This window comes from Eschrichtius robustus, chromosome 10 (assembly GCF_028021215.1).
Source record: "Eschrichtius robustus isolate mEscRob2 chromosome 10, mEscRob2.pri, whole genome shotgun sequence".
Lineage (NCBI taxonomy): Eukaryota > Metazoa > Chordata > Mammalia > Artiodactyla > Eschrichtiidae > Eschrichtius > Eschrichtius robustus.
This window is the reverse complement of record NC_090833.1, coordinates 51,901,720-51,914,729: the sequence shown is the minus strand read 5'-3', so window position 1 is coordinate 51,914,729 and position 13,010 is coordinate 51,901,720. Positions and strand designations below refer to the sequence as shown.

The 13,010-nt window shown below is 43.3% G+C and overlaps 1 protein-coding gene across 2 annotated transcripts in view; it reads right to left on the bottom strand.

Moving 5' to 3' along the window:
- DMRT1 (doublesex and mab-3 related transcription factor 1) overlaps window positions 1-13,010 on the bottom strand; it is a 103,010-nt gene that overhangs the window by 40,610 nt on the left and 49,390 nt on the right. For both annotated transcript variants that reach the window (XM_068552972.1, XM_068552973.1), the window contains one exon: window positions 521-665. In XM_068552972.1, coding sequence (XP_068409073.1) covers window positions 521-665 — 145 coding nt within the window. The remainder of the gene's footprint in view (window positions 1-520; window positions 666-13,010) is intronic.

The following is a 13,010-nucleotide window of genomic DNA, read 5'->3' as shown; positions in this document are numbered from 1 at the left end:
CTCTGGTTCATTAAACAGTCATTTTTTATTTTAAAGCCATTATATCAGAGTTATTTGCATTGCTACTGCATAAACTCTGAGATCTATTATATTCAAAAATGTTTTATTATGTTATTTTATTTCCTCCCGCAAAAGATGAATACATCTTCAATTTTAAATTGGAAAAGTTTTGAAAAATGATTCTTCAATATACAGAGATTCATTTCACCAAAAGTATCAGGACTTGAACCACATTTAAAGGGCCCCTGATATTACATATAGATCCTCCAGAAAATACATTTTTGGCTTCTGATGGTAGTCTCTATCTTATTCTTATCACTCCGGGTGTCCAGAAAAGAGAAACATGATATTAAGAATCTAGCAAAGCAAAATCATTCCATAACTGAATACTTTAAAGGATACTATACAACCTTTCCCCAACAGCTGCTATCTGGTAAGCTGTTAGAGAGGACCAGAGACCCAGTGCTGGGCAGGTAGCCTCTCTCCACCTCAAATCCAGGCTGAGTAACCAGGAACCTACCACTCGCTTTGGCTTCCGAGTAAGAGGGGCCGTCCTCAAAGGTGAAGATCTGGGACACGCTCTGGCCCAGGTAGGAGGGAGGCGGGTAGTAAGAATGCATCCTGTACTGGGAACTCACTGCGTGGCGGCTCTCCGAGTTTTTCATCTGCTTAAGAAAAAAGAAGGAATATATTGAAACCCAAGTTGCCTATTATAAGAACTACCTAATTCTTTAAATTAAGGGAATAGCTTATTAAAGTTGGAAGTATCCTCACCCATGAATATGCCCCTCCAGTGCACAGACCCTAGAAATACTAGAACTGTGCAGCCTGAGGTGCCTTTTCGGTGCTGGAGGCCCCTCTAAAGTACCCCTCTAATTCCATCTGGTCACAGGATGCTTGACTAGTAAGTACAAAAGAGAACAGGGCAGTAAAGACCAGGGAGCGCTGCTTAGGAGCCAACACAATCCCCTGTAACACTGACCAGCACATTTGACAAGGAGCAAGTTATTTAACTTCCTCACAAGTTTCCTCCTGGGCAAAACGAGCGTCTTACCTTGGTTACCTTACAGTGTTCACATCAAGAGAATATTTAAAAAAAAAACACGCAAGCCTTGTGTGAGGGTCAGCTGTTGTCGTCAGCATGAGGCCGTGCTGGATACTGTCGCTCAGAGCCCATTCCCACCCCCTCCTATGCTTTTCCCTGTAGCAAGGAACGGAAGTCTGGGATCTGCTTATTCCAGATGCTCCTGTCACCAGGCTTCTGGAGGTGATTTGGATTCTGCTAATAGGACATAAAATGAGATCTGGTAGGCAGAAGGGAGGTACATGCTGTTTCTCCAAAAGTAGTGGCAGCTGACACTTGGCAGTCATGCATTTTTCTGGCAAACAGACCCTGCCTTTGGGACCGTCAGGCAGCTTTTAGGTAAGGAGCAGTTCCCGTAGCTTCCTGACCTCTCATTCAAAGCTAAGGAGATGGAAACTCCAGGCTTAAAAGGGGTCCCCACTCTTGCTTTCCTGGCTCTTTCTGGCCACTTCCATGAACATTAGAATTGTTCTGAATCCTGCACGGACCCTGGTACGACAGTGAGCACTAAACATATGATCAGATAGATCTTCACAGCAAGAACAGCTGAACTAACAGCTAGACTTCAAGTACGTATACTGCCTTTAAAAAACTAAATTCAGGTGGTATTAACTTTATTTAAAAAGTCAACATAAGGGAATGTTCAAGGATAAACCAATTCTGTTTAAGAATTAAGGCATAATTTGAAAATCACGTTTTTCAATCAAATCTTTAGAATACTACTTGATAAAGAAAATAGTAGTAACTTGACAGAGCCTGGCAGGATAAAACTAGGTACTGGGCTTCCTCAAGATTTACTATGAACATCTAAATTCTGGACAATTTCCCAAGTGATATAGGCCTAAGTAATATGGCTTCGCTTGGTGGAAAGGCCTAACTCCCTGATTTCTCTGTGCTAATCTGAGAAGCTCAAGGGATTCATTTTTGACCCTCCCAACTGCTCCCCAGCGCAGATGTCTGTTCTAATGGGTGGATTATTTCTTCTTGCAGAAGCAAAGAAGACTCCATTCCACTTGATTATTTCCTCACAAGTTAAGTTTATCTGGCAAGTTCCCTTTATCCTTTCCAGTTTGTTCTTTTGACGCATATAAAATGTTATCTCTTCTAACTCAATCACCCCACTTTCATTTTCTACCATTATATAAATCTTTACTAAATAAGAGGGCAGGCAAGCTGTCCTTGGAAATAGCCAAAGGGGAAAACCCGTCTGCCTTTAATGAGTGAGCCCAAGTCAGAAGCCATTAAGGAGCCGTGAAATCATTTAAAGTGAGGATCAATGGTCAGTTTACTGCACAGACCCAGTTATCAATTAGCCCAGTGCTTCCCAGGGCTCTCTTAATGTGTATTCAAATAGCCAGGGGATCCTGTTAAAAAGTAGGCTCTGATTCAGCAAGTCTGGGGTGGGGACCTCACAGTGTGACTCGCTCTCAATCAGCATCTCAATCAGGAGATGCTGATTCTGCTCAAGGGACTAGAATAAATGATCCTTTCTCTCATACTTGGAGCCTTTAGGGGCCGTGACCAAAGGAGGACCTTCTAAAAAAACTCTTTTGAACAACTGCTTTACAACCATCAACTTTCCACCGGAACTGAGGGAAGGTGGAAATGATGTAAAAAACATTTAAATTTTTTTCATTCTTTTTCTTTCTATATATGAGATTCCCCAGAGTTAAAGGATTTCCTTCAGGGGTCTGCTGCCATCTAACATGGCTGCAGCGGGACTAACAAACTCAGACACACTTTGCATTAAAGAGCCATTTCTGCCTCCATAGACCTTTGTCAAGTCAATCACACAGTCTAAGTAATGAACGCTGAACTAGAGGCTAAGTGTCGACTTTTAAGTACAAAGCGCCGTGATGTAACCCAAGGAGCCTCCCCGCTCTGGGTGGTGAGTTGGGCCCTTCTCCTTTCAGTTTGACAATATCTTCCAGTAAGTTCTTCAGGGAAAATGCTTTTCCGTTTTTCCCACGTACGAGAAAACTGACAGGATTGACCCTGCAAGGCTCTGCAAAATACTGGATTTTGTTATTTTACTATGAATTTTATGTAAAGCCTCTTTTTAAAAGTTTTCACTGTGAGTCTAGAGTAGGAATCGGCAAACATGTTTTGGTAAATGGCCAAAGAATAATTATCTTAGGCTTTACAAGCCGCAGGGTCTCTAGACAATCAGTAAATGAATGGGCATGGCTATGTTCCAATAAAACTTTATTTATAAAAATGCACCCTGGTCCTCAACCTTCACTCTCACTGGAATACGGGGAGGTGGGGACCCAGCATTGATGCCTGGGCTCCACCCCTAGAGCATCAGACTTCACTGCTCTGGGATGTGGCCTGGGTCCTGGGTTTTTTCAAAGCTCCCCAGGTAATTCCAGTGTGACACCAAGATTAGGAACCAGTGTTCTAGGATTACCTACATATTTCCCATACCCGGAGAAGTACCAAATCCCCAGTATCAACTAAAAAATGCAAAAGGTTAAGTCTGACAAACAGACTGGTCAACTGCTGCCAATCCCAATATGTATAATATAATATTTAAAAAGAGATTCAGATAAACTGTAGAGTTCTTTTTTGTCTTTCAACTAAAGCTCACCAGAAAATAAACACAATTTCAAATCCATGTATATGTTTTTCCTTAATTCCTTTTCTGTTTTCAGAAAGCATCAAATAACAAGGATTATTTGGAAATAGATATTGAGTTAACTGAACTCAGACTTTCTATTTCTCTAATGAATCCCTAGATGACTGAGCTATAAAAGACCTCCAGCAAAAGAAGAAAAAGATACAAAGGGTCAGACTCCACCTGAGATTATTAAAATGTGAACTTACTGAGGCCCCCAATCGCTTCACCGGCTCCCAACTAGAAGAATAATCTACAAATAACCATCCACGCAACGACTTGGAAATAAGAAAGAAGGCCGGTTTGATGCATTTCAAAGTGCACATGTAAACCTCTGAAACATGAAGTTAAAACTGAATCGTGATTCACCCAGAAAGTCCAGAAAGAGGCGTGGAAAAATGCGATTTAAAACTCTAGATCACTTCTTACTCCCTTCTAACTTAAAAAAAAAAATCACAGCCTGCGACTTTGGGCTGAGACAAAAACGGGTAGATAAGGAGACCTTTGAAATGTCCTGTTGTATGATATTTTAAACCAGTAGTACTCAGCTTGGGGTAATTTGTCCCCTGGGGACATTTAGCAAAGTCTGGAGACACTTTTAATTGTCACAACGAGGTGTGTATGGGGGGTGCTACTGGCATCTGGTGAGCAGAGACCAGGGACGCCGCTAAGCGTCCTCCAATGCACAGGACAGCCCCACACAGAACTGTCCAGCCCAACATTCAGATGGCGCCCAGCTTGAGAAAACCTGCTTTCAGCTAACCTAATACTACCCCCTTGTGCTCAGTGTCTCACCTCCAGCTAAAATAGCAAAGTTCTACTGAAGGATAAAAGGTGCTCACAAATGAAAGGAACTGTTCAGTTCTGCTGCAAGGATATAACTTCTCTTTCCTTTATGCAATGCTGCCTTGCTTCTTCTCAAGATTTTATTTTTTATTCCTTTAAATTAAACAAATAAACCAAGTAAAACCTAAAAGCCCAGGAGCCCGGTGAATTACGGCTACTATTATTATTAGCACGTGGTAGCCGGCAAGCAAGAGGCATGTTTTATACCTTCTTACCCACCCCAAGTCTCTGAACCAGAGTATGACCTACAGATGGGAGCTGGGCTGGCGGAGAACGTGCGCGGTGTCAGTATTCACCCTGGAGGAAAACCTAAGAGCTTTGGGTTTTATTTTATTAAGCTGTTGAGAACATACAGCGCAATGAATCTGAACCACAGGTTTCCTTCTTATATACCACAGTCACCCTTTTTTATAATAACGATAAAATCCCAACAGAATGTAAAAATGTTTGACCCCACTTCCTCTAAAAAAAAATTCCTAAACACTACTCACTGGTGGTCTATTAACACTTCAGATAGGAAGAGTCTGGTCTCACACTGAATCGAACACTCCATCCGGGGAACAGCTAAAAGAGATTCCTGAAAACCAAGTCCTGGTCTCGTTTACATCAAGCGGGGCTCAGCTGCACAGAATTAGAGTCGGCGCAGAAAGGGGATGGTCTTCATAAGAAGAGTGACTGTATAGGATAAAATTCCTAATTGCAAACTCTGATATTTAAACAAACAGCGTGAAGATCCCGCTGGCACTGACATGTGACTTACAGGCTTTTAACTGCAAAAGCCACATGTGGGATAAACCTTTGGTTTTAAGAACAGAAACCTTTTTATAAAACAAAGCAGGGCTCTTCGCAGGCTGTGGAATTCTAGGTCTTCTGGTGAGCTTAAGAGTGGAGGTTAGGGCTGACTTTTTTCTAACTCCTTATCAAAGAATTTCTTTAGTTTTAAAAGAAGCTTCTTTTCAAACTATTTGAATGGGATGCCTGTTCCCACGCTCACCTGATCATACACTGAGAATGCTCCTAGTCCGAGGACCTTAGACCTAGGCAAGGTGCTTTTTCCTAAAAGGCAAGCGCCCATCCCCCTCCTTAAATAGGCACCTCACTCATCCTCTGGGATGCCACACATCGCAGCTGGAAGGAGTTATTTTTAATTACTGCTGTTATACACACATTTCAGAGATGACTGAAACATCAACAGACCCAATGCTGAGTCATGTGCCACAAGCAGGCTCCCTACAGCTACAATCCTTCCCTCCCTTCTTCCTTCCCTGTCCCTCTGTTCCCCTGGAGGTCATTTTTTCTCCCCTAACTTCGTTAGGAGTTAACTTCCTCCACTCGGCCCACCTTACTTTCTCCTAGGTGCTATATTATGGAATGCCTTCCACTCCCCTCCCTAGAGCCAGGAAGAGAAAAAGGAAACAGAGGGAGACTGGCCTGTGAAGACTCAGGCCCTTGGAAGGGATTCCTGAAGAGCCAGGGGGACTCCTTCAATGGGGGCAAGAACTGTGTTTGAGGGTCAGCACTTAGATGCTGGAGAACATAAGAGCTGTTTGTCCAGAAATGCAAGAGGTGCTCTTCCTCCTCAGAGAGAAGGTGGGAGGGGGAAAAAGGAGAGAGAAAGAGGATGTGCATGCAGTATGACAGAGAGGACAAACAATTTAAGAAGTGATACATCTAAGATGTTTAAAATTGCAAGCTCCATGTTTACCAAAGCTTCAGAGCCTGGGACACAAGTGAAAGCGAAACAAAACTTGTGTGGGTGAGCTTTTCAAAAAGGATAGAAGAAAAGCAGCTCAATTCCAGGCTGGACTAATACCAGAGTAGATTTTTAAAACATAAAATACACCATAAGATGAACCATGGGAAAAAACATAGACCCTGGAGAAGGCATAATATAGGAATTCACATCACTTTATAATCTTTAAAATATGGAAACAGCATATGATACCAGGATTGCACTTGCATTTATTAGTGGTCCATTTCTCTTGACCTTAGTAAAAAAACAATTAAGATGCAAATAGGGACTTCCCTGGTGGTCCAGTGGTTAAGAATCTGCCTTCCAGGGCAGAGGACGTGGGTTCCATCCCTGGTCGGGGAACTAAGATCCTACATGCCACTGGGCAACCAAGCCCGCGCACCACAACTACTGAGCCCACGCACCTCAACTAGAGAGCCCGCATGCCACAAACTACAGAGCCCATGCACTCTGGAGCCCGTGCGCCACAACCAAGACCCAACGCAGCCAAAAATAAATAAATAAAATGTTAAAAAAAAGATGCAAATAGCCCCACATTTTAAAAAACCCAAACTAACTTCCTAAAACTTGTCACTTGGTTGTTCTCACCATCGGCATCACTGGCACAGACAGAACAGCTTACTCCTCTAGCCAGTGTTTTACAATATGCAGCACTGTGACCCTTCAGTGGGCCCCAAAGTAATTCAGCGGCTGCAATCAGCAAATACATATAACTTTAGGAACAGTATGGAGATGAATGAAATGAAACTGAATAGAGTTAAACAGAAATATGAGAATTCACTGTGTACAATATGGTAAGAGCTGTTTTATGAAACTTTAATTTTGTGTTTATATGTAGGTATAAAATATACTGGATCACAATATAAAATATTTCTTATTGTGGGTCTTGGTCTAAAATGTCTGAAAGACATTGGTGTAAGAATCAGGTGACGGAAAGTAAGGACCTTCAAAAATAGGTACACAGTAAGAAAAAGCCAAACTCTGAAAATGGTTCCTTTTCCTGGAACCTGGGAGGGTTTTATGCATTTTCGGGGTTCACAAAAGAGAGGGGGGCAGTTCATGTGGAAACAGCCTCTGGGACTAGCCCAGTGCCTTCCTCATTTTTCCCAAACCACAAACTTACACAGGATTTTCTAGCTCTTAGGTTAGAAACTTCTATTTGTCTCATTCACAAATCTAAAACACAAACCCAACTGTGTGACTGACTTCCCAACTGAAGTCACACAGAGCCAGGCAGAAATGCAAGCATCGTTCACGTAAAAGCCAACAGGAAACAGCTTCGGTGAAAGAGCTGGTTTGTATTTTTAAAATTGGGTTAATAACTATCAAGACATAGTACTCTCCACTCTAGCGTGCAAGTCTCTAAGAGCTTGACATTACACCTCTGCAGAAAGGTGGAGGGAGCTTTGGGAATGGTGACATCCTTAATGTAACTTTCCAGAGAAAATGTACCTTGCACATCGAACATCTAAGGGGGGTGGGGAGGCGGGAGGTGGACAGGAAACTGTAGATACTTGAGTCCTCATAATGTAATCATCATGAACATAGGAAAAACCTGCTCCAAGACATCAAATCCCTTGGTTCAGCTCACAAGAGATTAAGCAGAGAAGGCAGGATGCAAGGCAAGTCAGCCTCAGAAGTTTCTCTCTACTAAACCAGGCCACCTTTCCCATTTTAAATTAAGGCACCTGCATATTATAAAGACCTAGTCATTGCTTTTGGATTTTAACAACTCTTCACATTTTCACTGTTCCAAGATCAAACTGGGGGTCTGAAAATGAGAAGAAAAGATGTCTGTAACCACACATTCAGGAACTTTGATTTTAGAACCAGAAGTATCAGAGGCATCCACTTTTGTTCCCATCTTGATGGACAAATTTAATTAACCTTTGCTACTCTGTTCCAACCTACTGTTTTAGACAAAACTAGTGACCCACAAACAATATGTTACCATCAGAATCTCAATGGCGGAGACACCAAGAGATATAGCCCTATCAGCAGTATCAGGAAATAAGCCACTTGGATTAGCCGCTCGAAGAAATATGGATTATATTCATGTCACACATGAGCTGTCAGAAACATTAGGATACTTTTAGCATAAATCAGCAGTATGAAGGGTATCTTATGAGTACTGAACATGACAGACTGCTTGGAGGGCAAGGTGAGCCTGTCTGGGGCCACCTTCTAAGTGTAATAAGCACATGCACACATGTACTTTACCCAAACTGGCATCAGAAACTGGAATGCAGGCTGGTGACCGTTGATGGGCACAGCACACTCAATTCACGGTGTGTTAGTAGCATGGAAAGGTGCTTCCCACTCCAAAACCGTGATGGAGAGCCCACCTCAAAGTAACCAAATGACACAAGAATGACCAAACATCTGTTGCCTTAAAGCACACAGAAGTGCATGTGTGTGTGACTTAAATGTGGTTAATACAATCAGGACTAGAAGTCTCCTCCTATCTAATATGTCAAGTCTCTGAAAACATTTTTTAAGATGTCATATCTTATAATATCTTATATCATAAGATGTAAGAAAACATTATATGACACCTCTCAGGGCTTCATACCAGGAAAACCAAGAAATGTGCACTGTCCCACGAGGAGGGTAGAGAGGCGGGGGCAAACGTGCCCCCTCTGTAGTCAGCCAGGCAAACCCGGGTTCCAGCTCCAGCCCCCCACTTGCCAGCCTGTGATATGGCAGGTTACTTCACCTCCCCTGAGCCTCAGTTTCCTCACCCACAAAAGTGGATACCAATCCCCGACGCGGCCGTGTTTCAGGGCTGAGCGGAGCAGCAGGTATGAAGGGCCCAGCACCAGGCTGTCCAGTAACTGTCCTGTCGCACCTCTCCCTCCCCTACGGGTCTCCCGCTGTGTGGGCCTCAGTGCAGGGCGGTGGTCACGCCCAAGGACCCCTCTTTTGGGTTTGTTACCACATGAGGCCTTTTACAGGTATGTCAGGGACCTAGTAATAGAGAGGGAGACAGAAATATCTGCCCATTATATACTTCAAAAATTATTTTAAGTATATAAATGTTTGATATTTGAAAGAAAAATCCATTGTCTGAATTGTTTCTACTTTTCACATTTAAATAAGTTGAAAACCAACTCAAGAAACTACACTGACACCATCAAACAGAGAGAGAGAGAGAGAGAGAGACAGAGACAGAGAAAACGCTCCTTCCTCTTTTTGGTTGCATACCACTACCCAAGACATCGAATTTTTATGTCTCCCCTCCTTCTCTCAGTATTGGCTAAGAATTGCCAAAAAGAGTGTTTGTGAAAAGGAATGAAAAATGAAATGAGGAAATAATCCCCTTTTCCCTGTTCCTCAATCTTCTTACGAACTCCCCCCACCAGGAGGTTGTGCATCTCAAGGAGATGCCCTCGGGATCAGGGGTCTCCCAAGAAGGGGGCGCTGACAGCAACCCGTCCTGGGTGCAGGCCGTAAGGGAGTAGAGCACTTTTTAAAATAATAAAACTCACTAAGTCAACCTGCTTCTAATTATCACCAAGCAGTGGCAATTCTAAATGACAGTAGTGATAAAATACTTGTCCTCACCCCGCCTCGCCTCGTCCCTGGGCACAGCACTGCACAGGGCCCACCTTCCACAAGCACCACAGCTCCCTGGGAACCTCCAGACTCTGACCACAGTAGCGATCAGAGAATTACATGTGTCCTTTCTCTCATCCGCCCACTGTGAGCTGGCACTGGAGGGGACAGTCTAGCGCAGGGCTAGGCACAGAGCTGGCACTCGAGGTATGAATGATAAATACGCGAAGGAGTTTCTTATGCACACTCTGTAATATGGAGATTTTTCATAACCCTATTCTTTTTATTTTTCTACTACCATATTCCTAATATATCTCCAAAAATAGGGCAAATCAGCCTCTATTATGCATTCCCTTGATTTTGGTCTTTATCCAACTAATGAGGGCCACTTACCAGGTCACACAAATATGGACTCCCAAGAAATCTGAGACTCACTCATGCACACACATAAGCATTCTGAAAAGCAACTAATTTTATATCATATTCACATCTACTTAGGAAAAAAAGTAAACTAAAAAGGCAAATGGAAACAGATAAGATTTTGGCCAGCAGCCTAACTAAATCAAATCTGAAAGCTTTTAAAAACTGTGACCTAATTATCTACTTTTCAAGCAGATTACAGAATCCCCAAATGACTATATCATTTACTAACCTGATGCTATTGTGTCAGAGATCGGATTGTGTAACGACCTCACGAGAGACTGATAATGTCTTTCCTTCTGCCTTCAGCTGAATCATGGAGTAGTCCCTGGAGCAGGCCAGCCCTTTCCACGGTTTCCCAACTCAGTCCAGATTAAACTGAACTCATGTAAGAATAGAAGTGACCCTGCAGGACGGCCCAGGAATCACTGGAGTCTCCCAAAGGGTCCTAAGACCCGAGGTTACCCTCCATCTGGATTTCCTGGGATGCTACTGGACTGCTTCAGTTGGGCTGAGAATCCCTTAGGAGGGCCAGGGCCCAACCCCTCCCCGAGATCCTCTCGGAGTCAGAGCTGCCTCCACCAGTGCCCAGGTTTCCAGAGGCCAGTTCCATTTTCTTCCGTAATCCACACATTTTTAACCAAAATACTCTGCAAAAATGACTCTCGTGTGCACTGCTGCAGTGAAGGAGCATTCCTCAGCCCCACCTCTCACCATCTGTGCTCAGCTACTAAAATACCCACCACCTCCCTTAGTTTTGGTTCCAGACCAAGAGTCACCAAGAATATTGTTATCGCTGGCACCAATTCTTGCAAACAACCAGCCCTCTTGCAGGATCAAAGCATGCAAATCGTTCAATTTTCATAATCTGTGCAAGAAAACCACCATTCCTTCCAGGAAAGGTGTAATAAAAACCAGATGATGCCTGTGATGCCCATGGCTTGTACTCATCTAGAACGTGACAAGATAGCAATTCCTCTGTGACAGTGCGTGTCCACAAAGGGGTCGTTTAGAAACAGAAAGAGAGGACTGCATTCCCGTGCTGCAAAGCTCCGGGGGCTTCCCAGGATGCCCAGGCCCACTGCTGCCCCACAGGTGCCCTGGCCAACAGAGCTTGTCTCCTGCAGATGTAGGAATATGATGTAAAGGCCCAAGAGAACTGGGTTTATTATTTCTTCTTAAACGAGAAGAACCTAATGAGGAATTATGTTTCAGAAGAGAAAACTGCAGATGTGGCTAAGACTTGACAGGCCATTTAAGGGAAAGTTTATAGTAGAGGCAATGCAACCCCAAACTTTGGGAAGCCTGACACCTTCACGTCACTGGCTTTAAACTTCCGGTGGTCTGTAATGACTTTTACATTTAAATGGAAGATTCTCCAAGACTGGTCTTCTGAGATGGGAAGCCCAATCCCTGTGTCCTCACTGTCCCAGAAAGCAGGACCTACTTGGGGTGCACGTGAGGGAGCCCCACAAAATGCTGAACTAGCATAAAGGCGTTAACAGGGCTGAGATTAAAAGATAAGAAAAGACCAAAACATCCTGTCTGGAAAGAGTGAGGTTGAGACAGCTGCTAAAGACAGCACACTGAAGACCCCAGAGAATTCCGCTGTTGTCATGGTGACACAATGCCAGGGCCTTGGTTTCCAGACTCTCTCTGGTCTTCGGACTAGTACAACTTTTGAAAAAGGAGGCAGGGGAGACAGGAACAGAGTCGCCAACTTTTTATATTGCCAAGTAAGGGCATTTATGAAAAAAAAATCCTCATTTCATTGAAGAAGTGTTGGAAAGGGACGGGCCCGATAAAAACAATTTTTTGAATTGATAATTTAGCTGTAAGAAAAAAACCCTTGTCCTTTTTTTCCTCATTTCTCTGTAAACCAGCACAGGTAACAGCCTGCATTCAGGACAGTGAAGTGCAAAACACATTCCCAGTAAAATAAGGAACAAGATGACACCAGCTGTCCACCACTGGTATCTAAACTGAATAATTCTCTAAGAACATAAATTAGAACTTGGCGGTATTTAGGGGGAAGAAAAATGTCAGTATCAATATTTTTCTATGAAATGACTATCTAATCTAGAAACCCTAAAATAAGCACCTATAAAATTATTAGAATTACAGAGTTCACAAAAGTAGACAGATACAAAATAAATACACCACATTATAGCAACATCAACAGAAATGTATGTCTCTGTAATTCCCTTTTAAAAAACAAATTGGGGGGGAGGGGGTTAGCCCTAATAGCCCAAGGCAAATACCACATCTAATTTAATTTCCTTTTCCTGAGGAAAGAGATTCCTTTACATGCTTTAAACTGAACGCAGCCTTACAAATTCCTCTTCTACATGCTTGAAAACTTTTTCTTTCCAGAGGAAAGAGCCTGTCAGTGTCTGCTCACCAACAAATAGTGGCCAAAAACCAGTTTGCTCTAAGAAGGGAAGCCAGGGCTAGTTTATTCAGCCGACAAAGAGGGCGATGGGATTGGAGGGGCAGCCTAGAGGACCACCTGAGTGCTTGTAGAGAGAGCACCTCACCCAGAGAAAAAAGGCCCCAGGTCCTCAGGGAGTCACTTGCTCTTTCTCAGCCAGCGTCACCCGGTAGACTGAGGTGACCAGATGCACATTACCCCGGGGGCCTGGTGGTGCAGCTTACTGGCCTGAGGTGAGCACAAAATTTATCTGAAGTCCCCTACTTCATCATCAAAATTGATGTGGATTTTGCATTCTACTACC